Source organism: Chiloscyllium punctatum, chromosome 36, assembly GCF_047496795.1.
Source record: "Chiloscyllium punctatum isolate Juve2018m chromosome 36, sChiPun1.3, whole genome shotgun sequence".
NCBI classification, from domain to species: Eukaryota; Metazoa; Chordata; class Chondrichthyes; order Orectolobiformes; family Hemiscylliidae; genus Chiloscyllium; species Chiloscyllium punctatum.
In genome coordinates, this window is record NC_092774.1 from 22,709,587 (window position 1) to 22,734,949 (window position 25,363).

Sequence of the window (25,363 nt, forward strand, 5' to 3'; positions counted from 1 at the left end):
ATCATGTTCATGGAATTTATAGCCAAAGGAGTCCAGTGTCATGGAGATGTCATATATTAAAAAAATTTAGATGAAATCTTTCATCTTTTAGAATGGGTTTCTGCTCTTTGGCATGTTAATTCCAGAAATTGTTTTTAATTTCCTTCTCAAGAAAGTCATTCAAATGCAGAGCTTTTCGAACAATAGGTGTGAATTCTGTCTGGGTCCCAGTGTTGAGTCAGACAGACATTTTTCTTAGAAATGTTGTGCATTGAAATTACATTCTTGAGAAGGTAGTTTTTAGATTAGGGTGTAGGTTAGGCTGGATTGGCCATGCTAAATTCCCCTTATTGTTCAGGATATGCAAGGTAGGGGGATTAGCTATGAGAAATATGAAGTAAGGGAGTGGGTCTGGGTGGCAATGGTGCTAAATGCCTTCTTAACCATCGAGTCTACCAGTTCTTTGCAGGTTGCATCACTATGTATCTGAACCCTCTTATGTCTCTGTTTTAACTGTACAAGCCCTGTCCTTCCTCGTTTTAGCAAAATGCAACCCCTTGCTTTTATTCATACCTCTCTCATATACGCACACCCTAACACTCTCACACACTCACAGATTTATACTCCATCACACTCAACCAAGCATGCACACACTCTTACATGCACTCTTACATACAAACTCACATGCGCACACACACACACACAACTCTATGAAGTGAATTTTTATTGTCAGAATTATATTTGCAGATACTTTCAATTTTGCTCACAAAGCACACAATCTACAAGTAGTCAATCCATGTAATATTTTATATATTCCTACTTTCAAAACAGAACGAGTCTGATTCAAGATTGGGATACTGACAGACTCGAACCTCACAACTTTAATGTATTGTGTGAGCTGAGATGTCACTATTTTTTTTAAATATAAAACCATAAGTCATCTCAAGAACATGACTTAGATGTTGTTCTTGGAGTAACATATTAATGAACCGAAACCTGCAACCCATTCTAAAAGATATCAGTTGCATGACACTGTGAATTTTGCTATAAGATCTATGTCTTATGATCCTGCTCCACAGCTACCTGTAGAAGGAGCAGCGCTCCGAAAGCTGGTGCTTCCAAATAACCTGTTGGAATATAACCTGGTTTTGTGTAATTTTTAACTTTATCCACCCCAGTCCGATACTGGCACCTCCACATCGTTTCTAGTGAACACAGCCCATACCTCCCAGTAAACTTTACAATGCCAGTGAAACAATACAGTACACTCCTGAAAAATTTACAATTTCTAATGATACTAGCTCCCCATTCACTGCTCCATCTGATACACAACATTGCAAACTTAGTGCAGGAGGCTGAAAGAAATGAACAGCTTCAAAACAAAAAACTTCTTGGGGCGGCAGAGGGAGAGACAGGAAGGGGAGGAGCGATAGGGCGCAGAGACGATCGGGGTCAGGGGAGGGGTGACTGGGTGGAGCCAGAGGCGGAGTGCGGCCGGACAGAGGGAGGAGCAGGTGTCGAGCGACGGCCGACGAGACAAAGGGGCGGGGCGAACGGCGGCTCCGCACTGCGCCTGCTCCGGATTGACGGCCCACACTGCTCTGCACAGTTTGCAAAAATCTTTTCCCTTCAGAGAATCCGCACAATGTAGAAGCAGGTCACCCGGCCCAATGAGACCACACCGACCCTCCGAAGGGTAACCCACCCACATCCATTCCCTTTCCTCTCCTGCCCGATATTTACCCCCCGAATAGACCTCACCTACACGTACCTGGGCACTATGGGTAATTTAACATGGTGAATCCACCCTAAACTGTACATCCCTGGACCATGTGGGGCAATTTAGCATAGCCAATCCACCCTCACCCTTCACAGATTAACTACTCTCCGGGAATAACAGCTCTTCCTTAAATCTACTCCCCCTAATTTTATGGCCGAGTCTCATCCACCAGCAGAAACTACTAGACAGGGCAGGGAGCTGGTGGGCGTGCGTCTGGATGGCATGCTCTTCAGAGGGGTTGAATGGCCTACTTTCACACTGTAGAGATTGAATGATTTATTGCAGTCGTGTTTGCCCCGGATCTCAGCGTGCAGAACCTCCCACCTTCCACCAAATCAAAAGACAAGTCCCCTCTGCCCTCTCGTATGTGTGTTATCCATCTGCTTAATCGTTTCCAGTGAATACGGCCCAAACCCCGCTGCTGTCAGTAAACTTTAAAATGCTTCGGAAACAATGTAACGAGGACATGCCGCAACCCAAAGGACGAGCCACACTACCATACATCAGGAGCATTTCTGAACTGACAGCCAGACTACTGCGAACACTAGGACTCATAACAGCACACAAACCAACAGCCACGCTCAGACAACAACTCACCAGAACGAAGGACCCGATACCCAACTGAGCAAAACTAATGTAGTTTACAAAAATCCCATGCAAGGACTGAACAAAACACTACATAGGACAAACAGGAAGACAGTTAACGATCCATATACACGAACACCAACTTGCCACGAAACGACACGACCAGCTATCCTTAGTAGCCACACACACAGACGACAAGCAACATGACTTCAACTGGGACAACACTACCATTATAGGGCAAGCCAAATAGAGAACAGCCAGGGAATTCCTAGAGGCATGGCACTCATCCACAGACTCTATCAACAAACACATCGACCTGGACCCAATATACCGGCCACGACAGCGGACAGCTGGAACTGACAACCCGAAGCGGCAGAGACAGGCCACTATAAATGCCGGAGGAAACACAGAAGCGCTTCACAGGAGGCTCCCAAGCACTGAGGATGTCACCTAGACAGGGGACGAAACGTTTGCAAGACAAATTCCCAGCTCGGCGAACAGAACCACAACAACGAGCACCCGAGCTACAAATCTTCTCCCAAACTTTGAAAACAATGTAATACCTGAGGTACTGAAAACCGTAAGGTTTCTAATGATAACAGTGACTGATTCACTCCTTCTGATGTACAGCAGTGGAAATACAATGTTGGAGGCTGAAAGAAATGAGCAGTTTAAAACAAGAACCCACCTAACTCTTCACTTAGCACCCCACTCAGCACACTGTACTTACTGCCGGTAAAGCACTTCATCGCCACAGTGCAATGAATTCCCACCTTCCACTAAAATTCTGGATGTACTCATTCACTCAGTTGCTGTCCCACGAATTAAAGATTTCACTGTAACTTGTTCTGTGCAATGAACCAGAATTGATCAGGGACCTCGAAGTGAAGGAGCCATTGAGAAGTAGTGACCATAATACAATACGCTTCAATCTAAAATTTGAGAGGGAGAGGGTACAATCGGAAGTGACAGTATTTCTGTTGAATAAAGGGAACCGTGGAGCTATGAGGGAGGAGCTGGCCAAAGTTCAATAGTGCAATACCTTGGCAGGGATGACGGTGGAGGAACAATGGCAGATATTTCTGTGTATAATGCAGAAGATTCTGGATCAGTTCATTCCAAAAAGGAAGAAAGATCCTAGGAGGAGGTATGGGTTGCCGTGGCTGATGAGGGAAGTTAAGAAACATATAAAGTTAAAAGAGAAAAAGTATAACATAGCAAAAATAAGTGGGAAAACGGAGGACTGGGAAGCTTTTAAAGAACAACAGAGGATTACTAAGAAGGAAATACACAGAGAAAAAATGAGGTACAAAGGTAAACTGGCCAAAAATATAAAGGAGGATAGTAAAAGCTTTTTTAGGTATTTGAAAGGCAAAAAAAGGGTTAAGACTAAAATTGGGCCCTTGAAGAAAGGGGAACAAAGAAATGGCAGAAGAATTGAATTGGTACTTCAGATCTGTGTTCACTGGGGTAGACACAAGCAATCTCCCTGAAGTAACAGTGGCTGAAGGACCTGAACTTCAGGGAATTTATATTTGCCAGGAATTGGTGTTGGAGAGACTGTTAGGTCTGAAGGTTGATAAGTCCCCGGGGCCTAATGGTCTACATCCCAGGGTACTGAAGGAGGTGGCTCCAGAAATCGTGGATGGGTTGGTGATTATATTCCAGATTTCGATAGATTCGGAATCAGTTCCTGCGGATTGGAGGGTGGCTAATGTTGAACCACTTTTTAAGAAAGGTGGGAGAGAGAAAACAGGAAATTATAGAGCAGTTAGTCTGACCTCAGTGGTGGGAAAGATGCTGGAGTCTATTATAGGGGATGAAATTACGACACATCTGGATAGTAGTAACAGAATAGGTTAGAGTCAGCATGGATTTATGAAGGGGAAGTCATGCTTGACTAATCTTCTGGAATCATTTGAGGATGTAACTCTGAAGCTGGATGAGGGAGATCCAGTAGATGTAGTGCATCTAGACTTTCAGAAAGATTTTGATAAAGTCCCACATAGGAGGTTAGTGAGCAACATTAGGGCACATGCTATTGAGGGAAAAGTACTAACTTGGATTGAAAGTTAGTTGGTTGGCTGACAGGAAACAAAGAGTAGTGATAAATGGCTCCATTTTGAAATGGCAGGCAGTGACCAGTGGGGTACCGCAGGGATCAGTGCTGGGACTGCAGCTTTTTACAATATATATTAATGATATAGAAGATGGTATGAGTAATAACATTAGCAAATTTGCTGATGATACAAAGCTGGGTGGCAGGGAGAATTGCAAGGAGGATGTTAGGAGATTACAGGGTGATCTGGACAGGTTAGGTGAGTGGTCAGATGCATGGCAGATGCAGTTTAATGTGGATAAATGTATAGTTATCCACTTTGGTGGCAAGAACAGGAAGGCAGATTACTATCTAAATGGAATCAATTTACGTCAAGGGGCAGTACAAAGAGATCTGGGTGTTCTTGTACACCAGGCAATGAAGGTAAGCATGTAGGTACAGCAGGTAGTGAAGAAGGCTAATAGCATCCTGGCCTTCATAACAAGAGGAATTGAGCATAGAAGCAAAGAGGTCACACGGCATTGCCCTTTAATGTGAAGGGCCACTGCTTGTCACTGCCCACTCAGGTGTTTCCTTCCTTTTGGAGATTGGATCAGTGTGTGACTGTGACTCTGTCTGTGTGTACGTGCAAGAGAAAAAAATAGAAGCAAAGAGGTGCTTCTGCAGCTGTACAGGGCCCTGGTGAGACCACACCTGGAGTACTGTGTGCAGTTCTGGTCTCCAAATTTGAGGAAAGACATTCTGGCTATTGAGGGAGTGCAGCGTAAGTTCACAAAGTCAATTCCTTGAATGGCGGGACTACCTTACGCTGAAAGGTTGGAGCGACTGGGCTTGTATACCCTTGAGTTTAGAAGGGATCTGATTGAGACATATAAGATTATTAAAGGATTGGACACTCTAGAGGCAGGAAACATGTTGCCGCTGATGGGTGAGTGCCGAACCAGAGGACACAGCTTAAAAATACGGGGTAGACCATTTAGGACAGAGATGAGGAGAAACGTCTTCACCCAGAGAGTGGTGGCTTTGTGGAATGCTCTGCCCCAGAGGGCAGTGGAGGCCCAGTCTCTGGGTTCATTTAAGAAAGAGTTGGATAGAGCTCTCAAGGATAGTGGAATCAAGGTTTATGGAGCTCAGGCAGGATCAGTATACTGATTAAGGATGATCAGCCATGATCATATTGAAAGGTGGTGCAGGCTCAAAGGGCAGAATGGCCTACTCCTGCACCTATTGTCTATTGCTCCCAGTAAGGGCAAAACATCTTTGAAAGCTGCTCTGAAAGTGCTCTGACTGTACTGCTTTCAGCAAAGCTGATTAGAGTTATAAAGCATGGAAACAGACCCTTCGACCCAGCTTGTCATGCCAGCCAAATACTCGAAATTAAACTCGTCGCATTTGGCCCATATCCCTCTAAATCCTTCCTATTCATGTACCTATCCAGATGCCTTTTAAATGTTGTCATTATCTGGTAGTTTGTTACACACATGCACCATCCTCTGCATGAACACCTTGCCGGTCACGTCCCTTTTAAAACATTCCCCTCTCACCTCAAACATATGCCCTCTAGATATGGACTCCCCTAACCTGGGGAAAAGTGCTTGGGTATTAACCCTATCCATGCCCCTCATAAACATCTATAAGATATCCCCATAGCCTCCAATTCTCCAGGGAAAATATCCCTGGCCTCTTCAGCCTCTCACTATAGGTCACAAGCATGGCAACAGCCTTGTATATCTTCTCCAACCAATTCCAAAGTTTCACAACCACTTTGCTATAGCAGGGAGACCAGAACTGAACAAAGTATTCCAAAAGTGGCCTAAACAATGTCTTATACAGCTGCAAAATGCAGCACCTCTCATTTCTCTAAATTAAACTCCATCTGCCACTCCTTGGCCCATTGGCCCACCTGAACAAATCTAATTTATAATGAACTCTCTTTCCTCTCTTATTCCCTAGAAGCTGAAAATCGCCATCCCACATACTCTCTTTCCATTTGCTGAACCTAATCCCTGCTGTACCTCATCCTGAAGGGTCTGCTTCATGCTGACTAACAGGCCCACACTCAGGAGAGATCTAATTGAAACACAGAATACTGAATGGCCTGGATACAGTGGACGTTGGGAAGATGTTTCCGTTGGTATTAGAGACTCGGGCCCGAGGGCACAGCTTCAGAGTAAAGAGAAGGCCTTTTAGAACATAGATAAACATAAAACTCTTCAGCCAGATAGTGGTGAATCTATGGAATTCATTGCCACAGAAGATTGCAGAGGCTAGGTCACTGAGTATATTTAAGACTGAGACATATGTTCTTGAGTACCAAGGGGATCGAGGGTTATGGAGAGAAAGCAAGAGAATGGGATTGAGAAACCTATGAGCAACAATTGAATGGTATGAGCAGACTTGATGGGCTGAATGGCCTACTCTCTGCTCCTATGTATTATAGTCTCTTGCTGTCCTGCACACAGAGTGAGAACTGGGAACAGAAGTCGGCCATTTGGTTTTTTGAGCCTGCATAAGCATTGAACAGATCATAACTGGATATGAATCTAACTACATCGAAGTGGATAGGCTGGGACTTTTTCACTGGAGCACAGCAGGCTGCGAGGTGACCTTATAGAGGTTTATAAAAGCATGAAGGATATAGATGAGGTGAACGGCGGGTCTTCTTTCTCTCGGGTGGTTTCAAGATTAGGGAGCAAAGTTTGACAGTGAGTGAAGAAAGATTTTAAAAAGACATGAGGGGCACCAGTTTGTTTTAAAAAAAACACAGAGCGTGGTTTGTGTGTGGAATAAATGTCCAGAGGAAGGATGCAGGTACCGTAACAACGTTTTAAAGAAATTTGGACAAATACATGAATAGGAAATGTTTGGAGGGATATGGGCCAAACACAGGCAGCTGGGACTAATTTAGTTTGAAAACATAGTCAGCATGGACTAGTTGGACTGAAAGTGTTCTAAAACCATTTCCTTGCCTTCCCCCATAAACATCCACTTATTTGTTGTTCAAAAATCAGACAAACTCAGCCTTGAATACATTCAATGACCCCCTAACTGCAGGAAGACATCCCACTTCTGAACTCAATTCCTCTTGTTAAAATACCACTTGCCTTGCTGATTGCTTGCTGCCCCTGTCTGACAACTGGTATTGACTGGTTTCAATTACATTCACACATCATTCCTGATGAAGGGCTCATGCCCAAAACATCAACTCTCCTACTCCTTGAATGCTGCCTGACCTGCTGTGCTTTTCCAGTGCCACACTTTTCAAATCTGATTTCCAGCATCTGCAGTCCTCACTTTTTCCACATCCCAATACATCTCCATTTAAACAATACACCTCCTTTCTGCTTTTTTTTTCACAGCAGAGGCTATAATTTTACATTGTGGTACTGCATTTGCCATGTGTTAGCCAATTGTGGACTTCTCTACATCGGGGAGACTTGGAGAACCCATCGTGCCTGGGCCCGCAGAGGCCGACCAGCCCTCCCAGTCACCAGCCATTTTAATTCCCCTTCCCACTCCCTTTCTGACATAACCATCTTTGGCCTCCTCCCTTACCACAATGAATCAAACTGCAAATTGGAGGAACAACATCTCATCTTCCGCCCGGGCTGTGTAGAGTTGGGAGGACTCAACATTGGGGAACTCAATTTCAAATAAGCTCCCTATCTTTCTAACTTCTCCTCCTCCCTGCCATCAACCAGATTCCTTCCTCTCATTGATGGGGGCTAGAGGGTGGGGCTGGGGAGAACAGAAAGAGAATGGACGGTGGCTGGGAGAATAGAGAGAATGGACGGGGGATGGGTGGAGCTGTGGAGAACAGAGAGAGAGAATGGACGGGGGAGCAGAGCGGGAGGGAGAGGAGAAGGACTTGGTGGTGGGAGAGAAAGGCCTGCAGGGTAGAGCATGGGGGACCCAGAGAATGGGGGGGAAGGGTCTGAGAGGGAGAATGTGGGGCTAGAGTGTTGGGGGGGGCAGGAGAGAGAATGGTGTGGGGTGCAGAATGTGAGGAGAGACAGAGAATGGACGGGGGCCGAGGATGGATGGAGAGAGAGAATGAGTGGCAAGGAGAGGGTGGGGGCGGTGGAAGAATGAGCAGCAGAGAGTTGGTGGAGAGAGAGAATAGACAGGGAACAGAGAGATGGAGAGCGGAGGGTGAGGGGAGAGAGGGAGGATAGATGGGGTCATAGGGCGCGGGGAGAGGGAAATGGACATGGGGCACTTTGGGTAGCAGAGTGGAAATGGACAGGAGGAGCTGTGGATGGACAGGGGATGCTGGGGGGGGGGGGTGACGGAAAGGAGGTGCTGTGGGTCGCAAGAACGGAATAAGTGACCTCAAGGACGATCTTTTTATGCAGAGGGTGGTGTGTGTGTGTGTGTGTGTGTGTGTGTGTGTGTGTGTGTGTGTGTGTGTGTGTGTGTGTGTGTGAGAGAGAGAGAGAGAGACAAGCTGCCAGGGAAGTGGTGGAGATGGGTACAATTACAATATTTAAAAGGCATCTGGCAGGGATATGGGCCAAAGGCTGGAACTTGGGATTGGGTCAGCTTGGACATCTGGTCAGCATGGATGATTTCAACCAAAGGGTCTGTTTCCGTGCAGTGTGTCTCTAGATGTCTATAACTCTATGATTGAAACCAGATCGTTTTACTGATAATCTTCCTGCTGGACTTTTGTAGTGCACCCAGTTTCAGGAGATTTGTGGTGGGTATAAGTGGCACATGTCTCCTATCATGGGAATTCTGGAAAATATAAAGGGGCTGTTAAAAGTACTTCAACTTTGGGAACACTGGGTCTTGTGGAAGCAGGGCATTTGACAAACCTTTTCAGAGAAATTGTCTCCAACTGGTGGACTATAGACAGTTTTCCCAAGGAACATTACACAGATATTAAGAATGTTACCTTCTGTAAAACGTTTTCCTGAAAACTGCAGAAGAATTCAACTTGCTAATGTGAAACAAATGTTGGTGAGAAAGGAAACTGCCAAGATCAAAAGGCTGATGAATGTCAACTTTTATCAGATTGTTTCGAGAACAGAAAAACCTGCACTGGAGACACCCTGAAGAGGGTTGTCTCATACCTATTCCTTCAATTAGTTTTGTATGTCTTAATTGTTAAGTCATACCTAGCACATGGAAAGATGGCTATGGTTTGTGGAGGTCAGTCATCTCGGCTTCAGGACATCTCTGCAGGAGTTCATATGCCAAACCATCTTCATCAATGACCTTCCTCCATCATAAGTTCAGAAGTGGAGATGTTGCAATAATTGCAGATGTTCAGCACGAAAAACAACTCCTCATAAACTGAAGCAGTTCAGTTTGAAATGCTACAAGATCTTAACCATATCCAATGGGCTGATGAGTGGCAAGTAACATGAATGCCACGCAATTGTCACACAATGACTCATCCCCAAAAGAGATAATCTAACCACTGACCTGTGATATCAACAATGTTACTGTCACTAAGTACCCCACGATCAACAGCCTTGGAGTTTACCATTGAACAGAAACTCAACTAGATGAACCGTATATACATAGTGGCTACAAGAGCAGGTCAGAGGCCAGAAATACTGCAGTGAGTAACTCACCTCCTGACTCTCCAAAACGTGGTCCAATTTCTACAAGCCACAAGTCAGCAGTGTTTTCGAATACTCCCCACTAGCTTGGATGGGGTTGCAGCTTCAACTGTAGTTGAAACGCTTCATACCATCCAGGTCAATGTTGCCTGCTTGATTGGTACCATATCCACTGTTCAGAAGCAGTAGTGTGTAGTATCTACAAGACGCACTGCAAAAATTTACCAAAGCACCTGACAAATTGCCTTTCAAACGAACAACCACTTCCATCTAGAAGGACTAGGAAAACAGATACATGGGAACACAACCTCTTGCAAGTACCCCTCCAAGCCACTTACCATTTTGACTTGGAAATGTATTACTGTTCCTTCAGTGTCACTGGTCCAAATCCTGGAATTCCTTCCCTCAAGACATTGTGGGTCACCGTACAGGATGTGGACTGCAAAGGTTCAAAAAGGCAGCTCACCATCACATTCTCAAGGAAAACCAAATGCTGGCCAGCCAGCGACGCCCATGTACCAGAAATAGATTTTAATAAATTATTGAAACAGCGAGTTGGAATCTGCAAACTAAAGAAAATCAACGTTAAGAAGGGTCAGATGGAGAGCATTGATTCGGTGCTTATTTGAGAACAGATAAAGAGTGATTATACTGACACTGAATTGGAACTAGAGGTTAGAGTTAAACACCTGCAGTGTTGCACTCAATGCATAAATCTAAAATCGCTGAAAGATTTGCCCCTGACGTGTACTTCATTAACACATGAATAGGACAATTAAGAAGGCATATGGGATACTGGATTTCATTTTATTCCTGATGAAGGGCTTTTGCCCGAAACGTTGATTTCGCTGCTCGTTGGATGCTGCCTGAACTGCTGTGCTCATCCAGCACCACTCATCCAGTACTGGATTTCATGACATTAATGGCGCCTTCAATTCCCACGATCCCATGCGATCGAGAAACCTCTCTATGGGGCCTGGCAGTGCGCATGCGTGCCGTGAGTGTGAGCGAAATGGCGCCGGCGGCTGAAGGAACAAGAACAGAAATCGCTGGAAAAGCTGAGCAGGTCCGGCAGCGCCTGTCGAGAGAAATCGAGGAGGCGTTTCGGGTCCAGTGATCCTTCTTCAGAACAGGAACAGGTTTCATAAACATCCCGGGGAGAGGAGACAGTGAGACAGGGTCGGATTGGAAACCGCGGGAGGAGGGAGACTGGGGAGTTTATAAACTCCTAGGGGGAGGCCTGAGGCCGTGAATAAAACCTCCCCAGACCCACTTCACCACCGGAGGAGCTCTCGTGTTGCCCGGGCAACAGGGCGCCATCATTGTAAGGATAAGGCACATGTTGACTTGGGGCGGGGAGCGCGGGCGGCCATCTTGGTGAGGGCACCATCAGCCGTCATTTCCGGGAGAGAAATGACAGTTGGTGTCATTCAACTAGAATTTCCTCATTTCACTCTGAGAGACCTGTCCCTGAGCTTGGTCTGTGTGGCCTTCAGACAGGAAAAGGGAGTGGGAGAGAGAGAGAGAGAGAGAGATCTAGAATGACACGAAGGCGGACTGTGAATTTGAGGTGAATGAATCTGATCATTTGTGGCGCTGGGTACTTCCAAGATCGCAGTGACCAGGAGAGCATTGATGTGTTGATGTTATTTTCAGTTTGTAGACTGGGAAAAGAGAACGCCAGGAGTGGAGGAAAGACATGATGAAGATAGATTTGAAATTCAATACAGGAGGAGGGTTAACTTAAGCCAGCACCGGCCCATATCCCCCCGAACTCTTCCTATTCATATACCCATCCAGATGCCTTTTAAATGTTGGAATTACACTAGCCTCCTCCACTTCCTCCGGCAGCTCATTCCATACACTTACCACTCTCTGCATGAAAAAGTTGCCCTTTAGGTCTCCTTTAAATCTTTTCCCTCTCATCCTAAACCTATGTTCTGTAGTTATCAACTCCCCCACCCCAGAGAGAAGACTTTGTCTATTTATTCTATCCGTGCACCTCATCATTTTATAAACCTTTATAAAGTCACCCCTCAGTGTTCGACTCTCCGCAGAAAACCACCAGACTGTTTAACTTCTCCCTCTAGCTCAAATTCCTCAACCTTGGCATCATCCTTGTAAATCTTTTCTGAACCCTTTCAAGGTTCATACATCCTTCTGATAGGAAGGAGACCAGAATTGCATGCAATATTCCAAAAGTGACCGAACCAATGTCATGTACACCTGCAACATGACCTCCCAACTCCTGTATCAATATTCTGACTGATAAAGGAAAGCAGACCAAACACATTCTTCACTATCCTATCTATCTGCAACTCTACTTTCAAGGAGCTTTGAACCTGCACTCCAAGGTCACTTTGTTCAGCAACACTCCATAGGACCTTACCATTAAATAGTTCTGCTAAGATCAGCTCAAGATTTGCCAGGATTTGTAAACTTTTAATCCCATCAATTGCCCCAACACCATTTCCCCACAACTACTCATTTCCTTCAGTTCTCCTCTCAGTGGACCATGTGTTCCCCAACATTTTGGGGATGTTACCTGTGTCCTCCTTTGTGATGATAGAAGCAACATATGTGGGTAATTGGTCTGCCATCTCTTTGTTCCACATGAGAACTTTGCCTGTTCTAGTTGTTATTGTTTTCTCTAATTTTTTTTTGTCTTCACATACCTATTTTCCCCTTTTGATCAATCCTTTTGTTGAAACCTGAACTGCTCCCAGTCTTCAGATCTGGTACTTTATTTTTAGCCAATTTGTACGCCACTCCTTTGGATCTCGTCCTATCCATCATGTCCCTTGTTAGCCGTAGCTGTGCCACCTTCTGTGTTTTATTTTTTCAGACAGGAATGGCCAACTGTTGCAGTTCCTCCAGGTGCTCTTTAAATGTTTGTCATTTCTTTCAATAATGTTCCCTCATTTGTTGTGGCCTGTTTGTGCCTCTGCCGTTGTAATTTCCTTGCTTTCGATTTAAGTCCCCAGTCTCAGAATCACCTCTGTTCCTCTCCATTTTAATGGAAAGTTCTCTCCCTTGGTTCTTCACTCTTCTGCAAGAGACCTCTTACAGCTAAATGCCAATTATTCCCTTCTCATGAAGAAATTAATATTTTGGAATTACATTGCCATTGTTCAGCAGAACCATAGCCACTTTTGGAATGTTGTGTGCTGTGCTGGTCCCAGTCCTATCAGAAGGATGTTGTGAAACTTGAAAGGGTTCAGAAAGAATTTACAAGGATGTTGCCAGGGTTGGAGGGTTTGAGTGATAGGGAGAGGCCAAGCAGACTGGGGCTGTTTCCCCCTTGTGCGCTGGAGGCTGAAGTTGATAAAATCATGAGGGGCATGGATAGGGTAAATAGTCAAGGTCTTTTCCTTGAGATGGGATACTTCAGAATGTAAGGGTAATAGGTTAAGGGTGGGGTGGGGAAGGGAAGGTTTAAAAGGGATATAAGGGGCAACTTTTTCATTCAGAGGGTGGTGTGTGTAAGGAACAAGCTGCTAGAGGAAGTGGTGGGGGCTGGTACAATCACAACATTTAAAAGGCATCTGGATGGGTATATGAATAGGAAGGGGTTAAAGGAGTATAGGCCAAGTGCTGGCAAATAGGCCTAGATTGATTCTGGATATCTGGTCGGCATGTTCACTTTCTCTCTGGTGTCGGTGTCAATACCTTGATGTCTTGTTTTCTCCCCCTTCCTGGGGACGTTAACCATTTCGTGTCTCATTGTTCGTCAAGAAGCTGCATTGCAGGTTCACCCTGAATTGACAGTTTTTGCTTCCCAAACTCAGACCTGCTCACTCTCAGCAGTATTCCAGTGTTGGGAAAGAAACTAACTTTCAGGTGGAGCTATCCAAAATTCAGAGAGATGTCAGTCTTGACATTTTTGCTTTTCTGCCCCTGTAAGATCCTGAATCAGCACCTTCAGGAGAATTAGAGTGGAGTGAGAACAGAGGGGGAGTGAGAGTGAGAGTGGGATGATGCTTTCAATTTTGTGGAATAACAAAAGAAAAGAACGTTCTGCAGAAAGTAGAATTGCTTGTTCTGAATTTCTACCCTGCACTGACAGTGATGACTTTTGTAATTTTTTTTTTACAGAGTATTTGAAGATCTGAAGACAGAAGTTTCAAAATCAACAGATGAAGGGCTTATGCTTGAATCATCGACTCTCCTGCTCTTTGGAAGCTGCCTGACCTGCTGTGCTTTTCCTGCACCACACTTTTCGACACTGAGTGTCCAGTGTCTGCAGTCCTCACTTTGATGTCAATGTCTGACAGTCACTCAATCCATTGGGAACACAACAATTTTCGACTGTGATTCTGTGAGAAGGAGCAAAGCTTTTCGGTTCCTGCTTCTATATGTTTTCAGAGTCAGTGGGACTGGATGAGAGACCGTATGGTTGCAGTGCACTGAGTATGGAGCCAGAAATAGTTATATGACCTGGAAAGAGGAATTCATGGCAGGGAGGGGCTCTCCACATGTTTGTGTGCAGCTGAAGTTGTGGCCATGGAGAAACCTGAGGGATCCTGTCCCGTGGAGAAACCTGAGGGATCCTGTCCCGTAGAGAAACCATGTCAGTGTGGTGACTGTGGGAAAAGTTTCCATTTCCCGTCTGCCCTGGAGACTCATCGGCGCACTCACACCGGGGAGAGGCCGTTCCCCTGCACAGAGTGTGGTAAGGCCTTCAGCAATTCCTCTGACCTGCTGAAGCACCAACGGGTCCACACAGGGGAGAGACCCTTCAGCTGTCCCAAATGCGGGAAGGGCTTTACCCAGGCCTCCAGCCTGCTGACTCACCAGCAGGTCCACACCAGGGAAAGGCCGTTCCTTTGCACCGAGTGCAGGAAGGCCTTCAGCAATTCCTCAGCCCTGCTGAGGCATCAGCGGATCCACACGGGGGAGAGGCCCTTCAGCTGCCCTGAGTGTGGGAAGGTGTTTAGCAATTCCTCCGCCCTGCTGAGGCACCAGCGGGTCCACACGGGGGAGAGGCCCTTCAGCTGCCCCGAGTGCGGGAAAGCCTTCAGCAATTCCTCCGACAGGCTAAAGCACCAGCGGGTCCACACGGGGGAGAAGCCCTTCAGCTGCCCCGAGTGTGGGAAGGGCTTTACCCACGCCTCCACCTTGCTGACCCACCGGCGGGTCCACACCAGGGAGAAGCCCTTCACCTGCCCCGAGTGCAGGAAAGCCTTCAGCAATTCGTCCGACAGACTGAAGCACCAGCGGGTCCACACAGGGGAGAGACCCTTCAGCTGCCCTGAGTGTGGGAAGGGCTTTGCACAGGCCTCCACCCTGCTGGCCCACCAGCGGGTCCACACTGGGGAGTGGCCATTCACCTGCTCTCAGTGTGGGAAGGGATTCACCCGCTGTTCCCACCTGCAGAAGCACCAGCGAGTTCACATGCCATGGCAGGGGGATTGAAGGAGCAATGGCAGAGTCCCATTATTGACTGGACCCCTGGGTTTGAATCCCATCGTGGCAGATGGCGGAATTGGAATTCGGTCAGAAGTCTGGAGTTCGGAATCTAACGATGAAACCATTTTTGGGGGTGGGGGCATGAGAACCCCCATCTGATTCACTCATGTCCTTTTTAGGAAAGGAAACTGCCGTGTGGGAAAGGGTTCATTCAGTCGTCCCATCCTTTACCCGGGCTGGCCTACATGTGACTCCAGACCCACAGCAGTGTGGTTAACTCCCCCACCTGCGGAAATGAACAGGGAGAAACTTACTTGGATACAGGGTCTGGGTTGAAACTGCTGAGTGAGGCAATACTTCCTACGGGTTAAGGCTGGACCAAGGATCCAATTCCAAAGGGATAACTTGGTGCTGACTAATAGTAAAGAAAGTGGGGGGTGGGGGGGACTGTGTACTCTTTGACCTTGAGCTGTTTTTTTTAAAAAAAGCTACTTTTTCTACGCCTGTTTGCTGGGGGGAATCTGAAGCTGTAATAAAGTTGGGTCTTGATAAAGGTTATCTGAACTTACTGCTGGGCTCAGACTTTCATTGAAAGCTTTGAGCTCCAACAGGTTTTTGTTTTAAAGCTGCTCATTTCTTTCAGCTTCCTGCACTAAGTTTCCAATGTCATGTATCAGATGGAGCAGTGAATGAGTAGCTAGTATCGTTAGAAATTGTAAATTTGTCATGAGTGCAGGTCCTGCATCATTCCCTCAGCATTGTAAAGTTTCCTGGCAGCACCGGGAGGTGGGGGCTGCCTTCACTCGAAATGATATGGAGGAGCCAGAGATGGACTGGGTTGGATCAAGTTCAAAAATCACACATCAGGTTATCGTGGTTTATTTGGAACCACTAGCTTTTGGAGCGCTGCTCCTTCATCAGGAAGCTGTGGAGCAGGATCATAAGACAGAATTTATAGCAAAAGATCACAGTATAGTGCAACTGATCGGATATATTCAACAAACCTAGATTGTTGTGAAGTCTTTTGTCTTTTAGAAGAGGTTGCAAGTTTTAGTTCATTAATGTGTAAATCCCAGAAAGTCTTTGAGGTCAGATTCTCGAGATGACTTAAGGTTTTATATAAATAGGTTTCGTCTCAGTTCAGACAACAATGAAATGTGTGAGGTTTGAGTCTGTCTGTATCCCAATCTTGAATCAGACTGGTTCTATTTCCAAAGTAGGAATTTACAAATATTACATGTATCAACTGCCTGCAGGTTGTGTGCTTTTGGATCAAAATTGAATGTATCTGCAAATGCAAATTCACTCCATAGACCTGTGTGTGTGCATGAGAGCGCGTGTGTCTGTTTGCGTAGGTGCTAATGTCTCCTCTGAAATGGTGAGGTGCTTCCATTGTCCTGTCCTGGGAGCAATGCTCTTGCTGGTGCCTGTCTGACCTGTCCTTTTGTGTGGCTTTGGTATTGCTGGGTTGTGAAGCTGCCCTCAGGGCTTTGGGATAGCTGTGGTATTCTGTCATTGTTAGTGGGTACTTGAGGTGTACAGGTATTCCCTTGTCTGCAAGTGCTGTCTAGTTTCACTTGTCAGCCTGCTTGGTCCCTGCTAAGGCATTCTGGGTGTTTTGGTACAGTTTGGCCAATTTTGCTTTTGTGGGCCTATTGTGGGTTGCCAGGGTGGCAGATCTTTTCCCGCATACAATTACCAGGAATACTTGGAATCCTGAGAAGGATTTAAGTGAATCCTCAAGAGATGTTGTATCCCTTGGACTATTCCCAGCAAGTGAATGAACTATCAAGACTCTTGTAAAGATTCGTGGGAACTCTTGCAGGGATTTAAAGAAAACTAGATTTACAATTTAAGGCCATACATCCCATTCTGCTAAGTTACACCAGTTAATGGGTAATTTTTATTTGTTTAAAAATGTGAAATCTTAATGAAGAGTTCTTCCAGTTAATCACTGGGTATTCAAATTTCTCTTCAGAATTAAAGATCATAACAAAACTGGGTGTCTTTGTGGGATGTTGAATCTGTAGTATGTGCTTGGTAAAATTTGGATGAACAATATTTCAAAGTGAATTTTATCGTGTTAAGTACTAAGACTTTCTGGAGAGGAAAGATTTGCCCTTGTGTGTTTTGCAACACTTAATCAAGGTCAGTTCAATAGAATACGCAGACAAGTTGATGCTAGAGTTGAGAGCTATGGCAAAATATCAGAAATAATGCAGGCAGTCGCACGGCAATTTAGGGTTAGAAAGTTAGCTAAAGAAATTATAAAAAAAGGGTGGAAAGTTTTGTCAGCTTTTCTTAAAAATAGTTAACAAAATAAGTGTTGGTTCTGCAGAAAATGAGTCTGGGGATTTAGTAACAGAGGATAAAGAGATGGCAGATGAATTGAAAAGAGTTTGAATCTGACTTCGCTTGAGAGGATACAAGTAACACCCTAGAACTAGCTGTAAATCAGGAATTGAAAGGGAGGGAGGAACTGAAGAAAATTACAATCCCCAGGGAACGAGGACTGAGTAAACTGTTGGAACTCTGAGCTGATAAGTCCCGGGTATTTGAAGGAATTCATCCTAGACTCTTAAAGAGAAATTAGGGCGTGAAATAAGACCATAAGACGTAGGAGTGGAAGTAAGGCCATTCGGCCTATCGAGTCCACTCCGCCATTCAATCACGGCTAATAGGCATTTCAACTCCACTTCCCCACATTCTCCCCGTAAGAGTTAATGTATTGGTTTTAATTTTCCAAACCTCATTAGTTTCAGGGGTGGTTTTATTTTAGATTGGACAAATCCTTTCTTCAAAAAGGGAGACCATTTAACTTAACATATGTAATGGGGAAAATGTTCAAAGCTATTATCAAAGATATTATGACAGAGCACTTGTATAAGTTCAAGGTAATCAGGCAGCGTGAATGTGTTTTTGTCGATGGGCAATAATGTTGTAATAACTTTTTGAAGAACGGCCTGTCCGCACTGCGACTGAGCTGATGAATCTCCAGTGCCCCCAGGGAATGGAATCCCTTCCCTCAGTCCCCACATTTCCCCAAATTCTCCGCAGTTCTGGTGTCCTTTTGGTTCTGTGTTTCCGATGAACAATTTGAAACTGGGATCACACTCAGGAAACGTGTACAGTCACTCCCTCCTGCGAATAGTGTAATGTTTCTTCAGTCTGTGTAACTGGTTAAAGCGCTGCCCAAAGTCAGCTCACGGGGAGACTCTATCAACAAGGGGAAAAGACATACAAAAGTTGAGCAGTGAGACAAAATGCAAAAACAATCAAATGTCGAACCACGGAGAAAAAATATTGTGGCTCTACCCCTTTTTTTCCTATTGGCATTTGGACACTTGAAATCTGTTAGTAACACCAGTATCCCGATAGAGCATACAGCGCATGTTTGCCGGTGTCAGCAACGTCGTACGCATGCTCGCCGGGTGTCAGCAAAATACTGGGCATGCTCATCGCAGTTCGCACAAAATGGCGCGCGATCTTCGTTTGAGTGACCAATAGGGAGTACTGGAGGACCGGACGGAGTCTAGTCCTCCTGCTAATCAGAGACACCCCATTGTCTGAATGCGGAAGTTGGACCAGGAGTTTCTGAAGATGCTGCTGCTCCTGTTTCTCTGAATGAAGATTGAGCTTCACCCCAGACTGCAATCTCCTTCCTCTGTCCAACATCTGTGAGTACCGCACTCTCTTTTCTCACCACCTTTTCCATTTTTTTTTTCATTCTGGGGTTCAGTTGTTGACTTGCAGCAATGGAAGGAAAGGGAGTGAATCGGGGTGGGGACAGACTCTGGAAACGTTGCTCTACGTCTGTGTCGCAATTGGCAAAATAGACAGGCAGGAGGCTGGAAGAACAGAAGAAGCCAGGTAGCATCAGGAGGTGGAGAAGTCGACGTTTCAGGTGTAACCCTTCTTCAGGATTGGGGATGGGTGCAGATAAAGGGTGTCCTGGGGGCAGGGTGGTGAAGTGGGGACACGTGAAAGGTCTGACCTGGTTGGTGAATGGGAGAAATAAATCTGGTTAGTGACAAGGAGGAGTGGAAATGAGGGGGAGGGGCTGAGAAGGGAGTCGTTGTTGGGGGGAGGAAGAGATGGGAAGTGAGGTTATTTGAGACTGGAGAACTTAATGTTGAGTCCGCTGGGCTATAGGCTGCCCAGGCGGAAGATGAGGTGTTGTTCCTCCAATTTGCTGTTTGGTTCATTGTGGCAATGGAGAAGGCCTAAGGTAGTCTTTTCAGAAAGGGAGTGGGAAGGGGAATTAAAGTGGGTAGTGACTGTGGACCTGCCTGCAATGCTCAGCAAACCGTTCCCAAGTGTATGCTCAGTCTCCCCAATGTAGAGAAGACCACAATTGGAAACATGAGAAAAAGAGTACAACAATGTGAAGTTGTGAAAAAGAGCAGAAAGGAAGTGTATTATTTAAATGGTGATATACTGAGATGTGGAGAATGTGAGATCTGCAGATACGAGTGATTAGAGTCAGTAAGTGTGGTGCTGGAAAAGCACAGCAGGTCAGACAGCATCTGAGGGGCAGGACAGTTGATGTTTCAGGCAAAAGGGAATAGGGAATGATATGTGGATGTAGAACGGGGGTTCAGTGTCTTTCTACACCAGTCACTGCCAGTTGACAGACAGTTGCAGCAAGCAATCAGCAAAGCAAGTGGTATATTAACAAGAGGAATTGAGTTCAGAATTGTGGATGTCTTCCTGCAGTTATGGGTCATTGAATATATTCAAGGCTGAGTTCATCTGAGTTTTGAGCAACAATAAAGTGGATGTTTATGGGAGAAAGCAAGAAAATCTTTTTAAGACAAGTACAGAACAGTTAGAGTCATACAGCAAAGAAACAGACCATTCAATCCAACTAGTCCACGTTGAATATATTCACAAACTAATCTAGTCCCACCTGCCAGTGTTTGGCCCATATCCCTCCGAACCTTTCCTATTCATGTAATTAACCAAATGTCTTTTGAAAGTAACGTCACTTCCTCTGGACATTCATTCCACACATGAACTACCGTATTTTAAAAAAAGCTGCCTCAAGTCTTTTCAAAACCTTTCTCCTCTCTCCTTTCAAAATTTGTTGCCTAATCCTGAAACCCCCACCTGAGGGAAATGACACCTGCCATTCACCTCATATATACTTCTCATGATTTTATAAACCTCCTATAAGGTCACTTCTCAACCTCCTGTGCTCCAGTGAAGAAAGTCCCAGCCTATCCACCGAGATGTAGGAAGATTCATATCCAGTTATGGTCTGTTCAATGCTGATTCAGGCTCCAAAGACCAAATGGCCAACTCCTGCTCCCAATTCTCACGCTCTGTGTCCAAAGTTAAAAATCAACAACACAGGATTATGGTCCAACAGGTTTATTTGGAATCACTAGCTTTCAGACTGCTGCTCCTTCATCAGGTGGTTGTGAAGAATAAGGTTGTAAGACATTGAATTTATAGCAAAAGTTTACAGTGGGATGTAACTGAAATTATATATTGAAAAAGACCTGGGTTATTGTTAACTCTCTCCTCTTTTAGAATAACCATGTTGGTTTCAGTTCTTTCATATGTAAATAGCAAAACCATTTTTAAACGTTACATTCCCAATTGGTGTCATGTCGTCTCAGATAACGTATTGAAGGTGTGAGTTTCCCTGTGTGAGGCTGTCTGTACCACAATGGTTAGACTGATTCTAATCTTAAAAAATGGATTAACAGACTCTTACTTGGATTCATGCAGTTTGTGTCCAGGACAGCAAGAGACCATCAGATATAGGAGCAGCAATTAGGCCATTCAGCCCATTGGGTTTGCTCATACCATTCAATCGTGGCTGTTAAGTTTCTTATCCACGTTCTCCTGCTTTTTCCCCGTAACCCTCGATCCCCTTGATACTCAAGAACCTATCTATCTCAGTCTTAAATATCCTCAGTGACCTGGCCTCCACAGCTTTCTGTGGCAGTTAATTCCATAGATTCATTACTCTCTGGCTGAAGATGTTTCTCCTTATCTCCAACGTAAAGGGTCTTCCCTTTACTCTCAGACTGTGCCTCGAGCCCTAGTCTCTCCTCCTAATGGATAGATCTTCCCAACGTCCACTCTGTCCAGGTCGTTCAGTATTCTCTATGTTTCAATTAGATCTCCCCTGAGTGTGGGCCTGTTAAACAGCATGAACCAGACCCTTCACGATGAGATACAGCAGGGATTAGGTTCTACAAAGTGAGAAGAGAGGGAGAGTGTGTGGGATGGAGATTTTCAGCTTCTAGAGAGTAAGAGAGGAAGCAGAATTCACTAGAAATTAGAATTGATCGGATGGACTAATGGGCCAAGGAGTGGCAGATGGAGTTTAATTTAGAGAAATGTGAGGTTTTGCATTTTGGTCAAGCAATGCAGGCAGGACTGGTACAGTGAAGGGGAGTGTTGCAGAACAAAGTGACCTTGGAGTGCAGGTTCATAGCTCCTTGAAAGTGGAGTTGCAGGTAGACAGGATAGTGAAGAATGTGTTTGGTATGCTTTCCTTTATTGGTCAGAGCATTGTGTATAGGCATTAGGAGATCATGTTGTGGCTGTCCATTGGTAAGGCGACTTTTGGAATAGTGCGTCCAGTTCTGGTCTCCCTGCTTTCGGAAAGAACTTCTGAAACTTTGAGAGGGATCGGAAAAGATTTGCGAGGATGTTGCTAAACTTGGAGGGTTTGAACTACAGGGAAAGGCTGAGTAGATCCAGGATATTTTCCCTGGAGCATCGGAAGCTGAGGGGCAGCCTTATAGAGGTTTATAACGGGCATGGATAGGGTGAATATCCAAGGTCTTTTCCCCAAGGTAGGAGAGTCCAAAACTACAGGGCATATGTTTGAGGTGAGAGGGGAATGATTTAAAAGGGCCCTGAGGGGCAACTTTTTCACGCAGAGGGTTGTGGATGTATGGAATGAGTTGCCAGAGGAAGTGGTGAGGCTGGTACAATTATATTTAAAATGCCTCTGGCTGGGTACATGAATAGGAATGGTTTAGAACCATAAGAGCCACATGCTGGCAAATGGGACTAGATTAATTTCGGATATCTGTTTGGCACAGACGAGTTTGACCAAAGGGTCTGTTTCCGTGCTGTATGACTAATTGTCTTCGGTGAAAGCACAAGTGTGGTTGTGAAGACTGGAGGCTGGGAGCAGAAGAAGTTACAATGAAATATTTGATTTATGAGAGAGCAACTGAGTGAGTGTGGACATTTGGGATTTTGGTGGAAAGTGGGAATTCATTGCACTGTGGGGATCAAGCCCTCACTATCCAGTCATTTCAGCTGGTGGATGAGACTCGGCACTTCATGCAGGCAGTCAATCCAGATAATATTTTATAAATTCCTGCTTTGGAAATAGAAACAGTCTGAGTCAAGACTGAGATACAGGCAAACTCTGACCTCATACCTTTAATGCATTGTCTGAGCTGAGATGCCACCTTTTGTTGTAAAGCCTTATGTTATCTTGAGAGGGTGCCTTACAGGAAGTTCTGGGATTTCCATATTAATGATACCTGCAATCCATTCTAAAAGATGAAAGACTGAACAATCCAGATTTGTTCAATATATCATTTCAGTGGCAGGCCACAAATGTCTTTCCATAAATTCTGTGCCTTATGGTCTTATTCTCCACAACCACCTGATGAAGGAGCAGTGCTCCGAACGATTGTTCTTCCAAATAAACCTGTTGGACTATAACCCGCGTTTGTGTGATTTTTAACTGTGCCCAGGTTAGGGTGGATTGATCACGCTAAATTATGCATAGTGCCCAGGGATGTGCAGGTGAGGGTGGATTGGCCGTGCTAAAGTACCCATCATGCCCAAGGAGGTGCAGGTTTGTGTGGGTTAGCCGTGCTAACTTACACATAGTGTCCAGGGATGTGCAAGGTAGGGTGGATTGGCCAAGGGATATGGGCCAAGTGCTGGCAAATGGGACTAAATTGATTTACAATATCTGGTCAGCATAGACGATTTGGACCAAAAGGTCTGTTACTGTGTGGTATATCTTAATGACTCTGGCTTTCTACTAACGTTTGCCACGTCTCTTCTGTTCAGTTTCTCTCTAGTGTCTGTGTTAATACCTTGATGTATCTGGTTATTCCTCAAGATGCATTCCCGATTCATCCTGAATTGACACATTTTGTTTTGCTTCCCAAAATCAGACCTGCTCACTCTCAGCAGCATCCCACTGTTGTGAAAGATATTAACTTTCAGGTGGAGTTATCCAATATATATTTCTTGACATTTTTGCTGTTCTGATCTTGAATCAGCACCTTCAGGAGAATTACTTAAAGCGGAGTGAGAACAGAGGAGGGGGAGGGGAGAGAGAGAGAGAGAAAGAAAGAGAGAAGGATGTTGCTTTCAATTTTGTGGAATAACAAAAGAAAAGAATGCTCTCAGAAAGTAGAATAGCTTGTTCTGAATTTCTACCCTGCACTGACAGTGTTGACTTTTGTAATGTCTTTTTCTAGAGTATTTGAAGATCCGAAGGCAGAAGTTTCAAAATGAACAAATGAAGGCCTTTTGCCCGAAATGTTGACTCTCCTGCTCCTTGGATGCTGCCTGACCTGTTGTGCTTTTCCAGCGCCGCACTTTTCAACACTGACTCTCCCGCGTCTGCGGTCCTCACTTTCACATCAATACCTGACAATCACTCAATCGATTGGGACAGCCACAATTTTTGATTACAATTCTGTGATAAGGAGCAAAGCTTTTTGGTTCCTATTTCAGTACATTTTCATTATCAGTGGGACTGGATGAGAGACCCTACTGTTGCTGCGCACTGAGTGTGGAGCCTGAAACTGTTATACGGCCTGGAAAGAGGAATTCACAGCAGTGAGGGGCAGGACACGCATTTGCTTGTGGCTGAAGTTTAAACATGGTGAAACCGTGGAAGTGTGGTAACTGTGGGAAAGGCTTCCGTACTCCGTCTGACCTGGAGATTCATCGGCGCATCCACACCGGGGAGAGGCCGTTCTCCTGTCCCAAGTGCGGGAAGGGCTTTACCCAGGTCTCTGCCCTGCTTAGGCACCAGCGGATCCACACGGGGGAGAGGCCTTTCACCTGCCCTGAGTGTGGGAAGGCCTTCAGCGATTCATCCTCCCTACTGACCCACCGGCGTGTCCATACGGGAGAGAGGCCCTTCAGCTGTCCCGAGTGCGGGAAGGCCTTCAGCGATTCCTCCACCCTGCTGAGGCACCAGCGGGTCCACACGGGGGAGACTCCCTTCAGCTGCCCCGAGTGCGGGAAGGCCTTCAGCCGTTCCTCCAATTTGCTGACCCACCAGCAGGTCCACACAGGGGAGAGGCCCTTCAGCTGTCCTGATTGCGGGAAGGCCTTCAGCTATTCCTACTCCCTGCTGAGGCACCAGCGGGTCCACACGGGGGAGAAGCCCTTCAGCTGCCCTGAGTGTGGGAAGTCCTTCAGCTATTCCTCCTCCCTGCTGACCCACCGGCGGGTCCACACGGGGGAGAAGCCCTTCTGCTGTCCCGAGTGCGGGAAGGCCTTCAGCGATTCCTCCTCCCTGCTGACCCACCGGCGAGTCCACACGGGAGAGAAGCCCTTCAGCTGCCCTGAGTGTGGGAAGGCTTTCACCCGCTCCTCCCACCTCCGGTGCCACCAGCGATTTCACGTGCCATCGCAGGGGGACTGACAAAGCGACTGCCGAGTGCCGTTATCGACTGGACTCTCAACCCAGTTCTGGGATCTGTTGGGTTTGAATACCACCGCGGCAGATGGTGGAATTAGAATACGGTCAGAATCTAAAGATGAAACCATTTTCTGTTGCGGGGGAGGGGAGAGAAAACCCCAATCTGATTCACTCACGCCCGTTCTAGGGAAGGAAACTGCCGTTGTGGGAAAGGATTCACTCAGTAGTCCCAGCTGCATCCTTTACCCGTTCTGGCCTACACGTGACTCCAGACTCACAGCAGTCTGTTTCACTTCCCACTCCCCCCGTTCCCAGCCCCACACGTT

The 25,363-nt window shown here is 45.8% G+C and overlaps 1 protein-coding gene across 1 annotated transcript in view; it reads left to right on the plus strand.

Annotated features, from left to right (window-relative positions):
* LOC140460036 (uncharacterized) overlaps positions 1-25,363 on the plus strand; it is a 111,236-nt gene that overhangs the window by 79,496 nt on the left and 6,377 nt on the right. Inside the window, exons 3-5 of the mRNA XM_072554443.1 lie at positions 14,623-15,375; positions 20,957-21,020; positions 24,258-25,034. Of these exons, the coding sequence (XP_072410544.1) occupies positions 14,623-15,375; positions 20,957-21,020; positions 24,258-25,034 (1,594 nt within the window). The remainder of the gene's footprint in view (positions 1-14,622; positions 15,376-20,956; positions 21,021-24,257; positions 25,035-25,363) is intronic.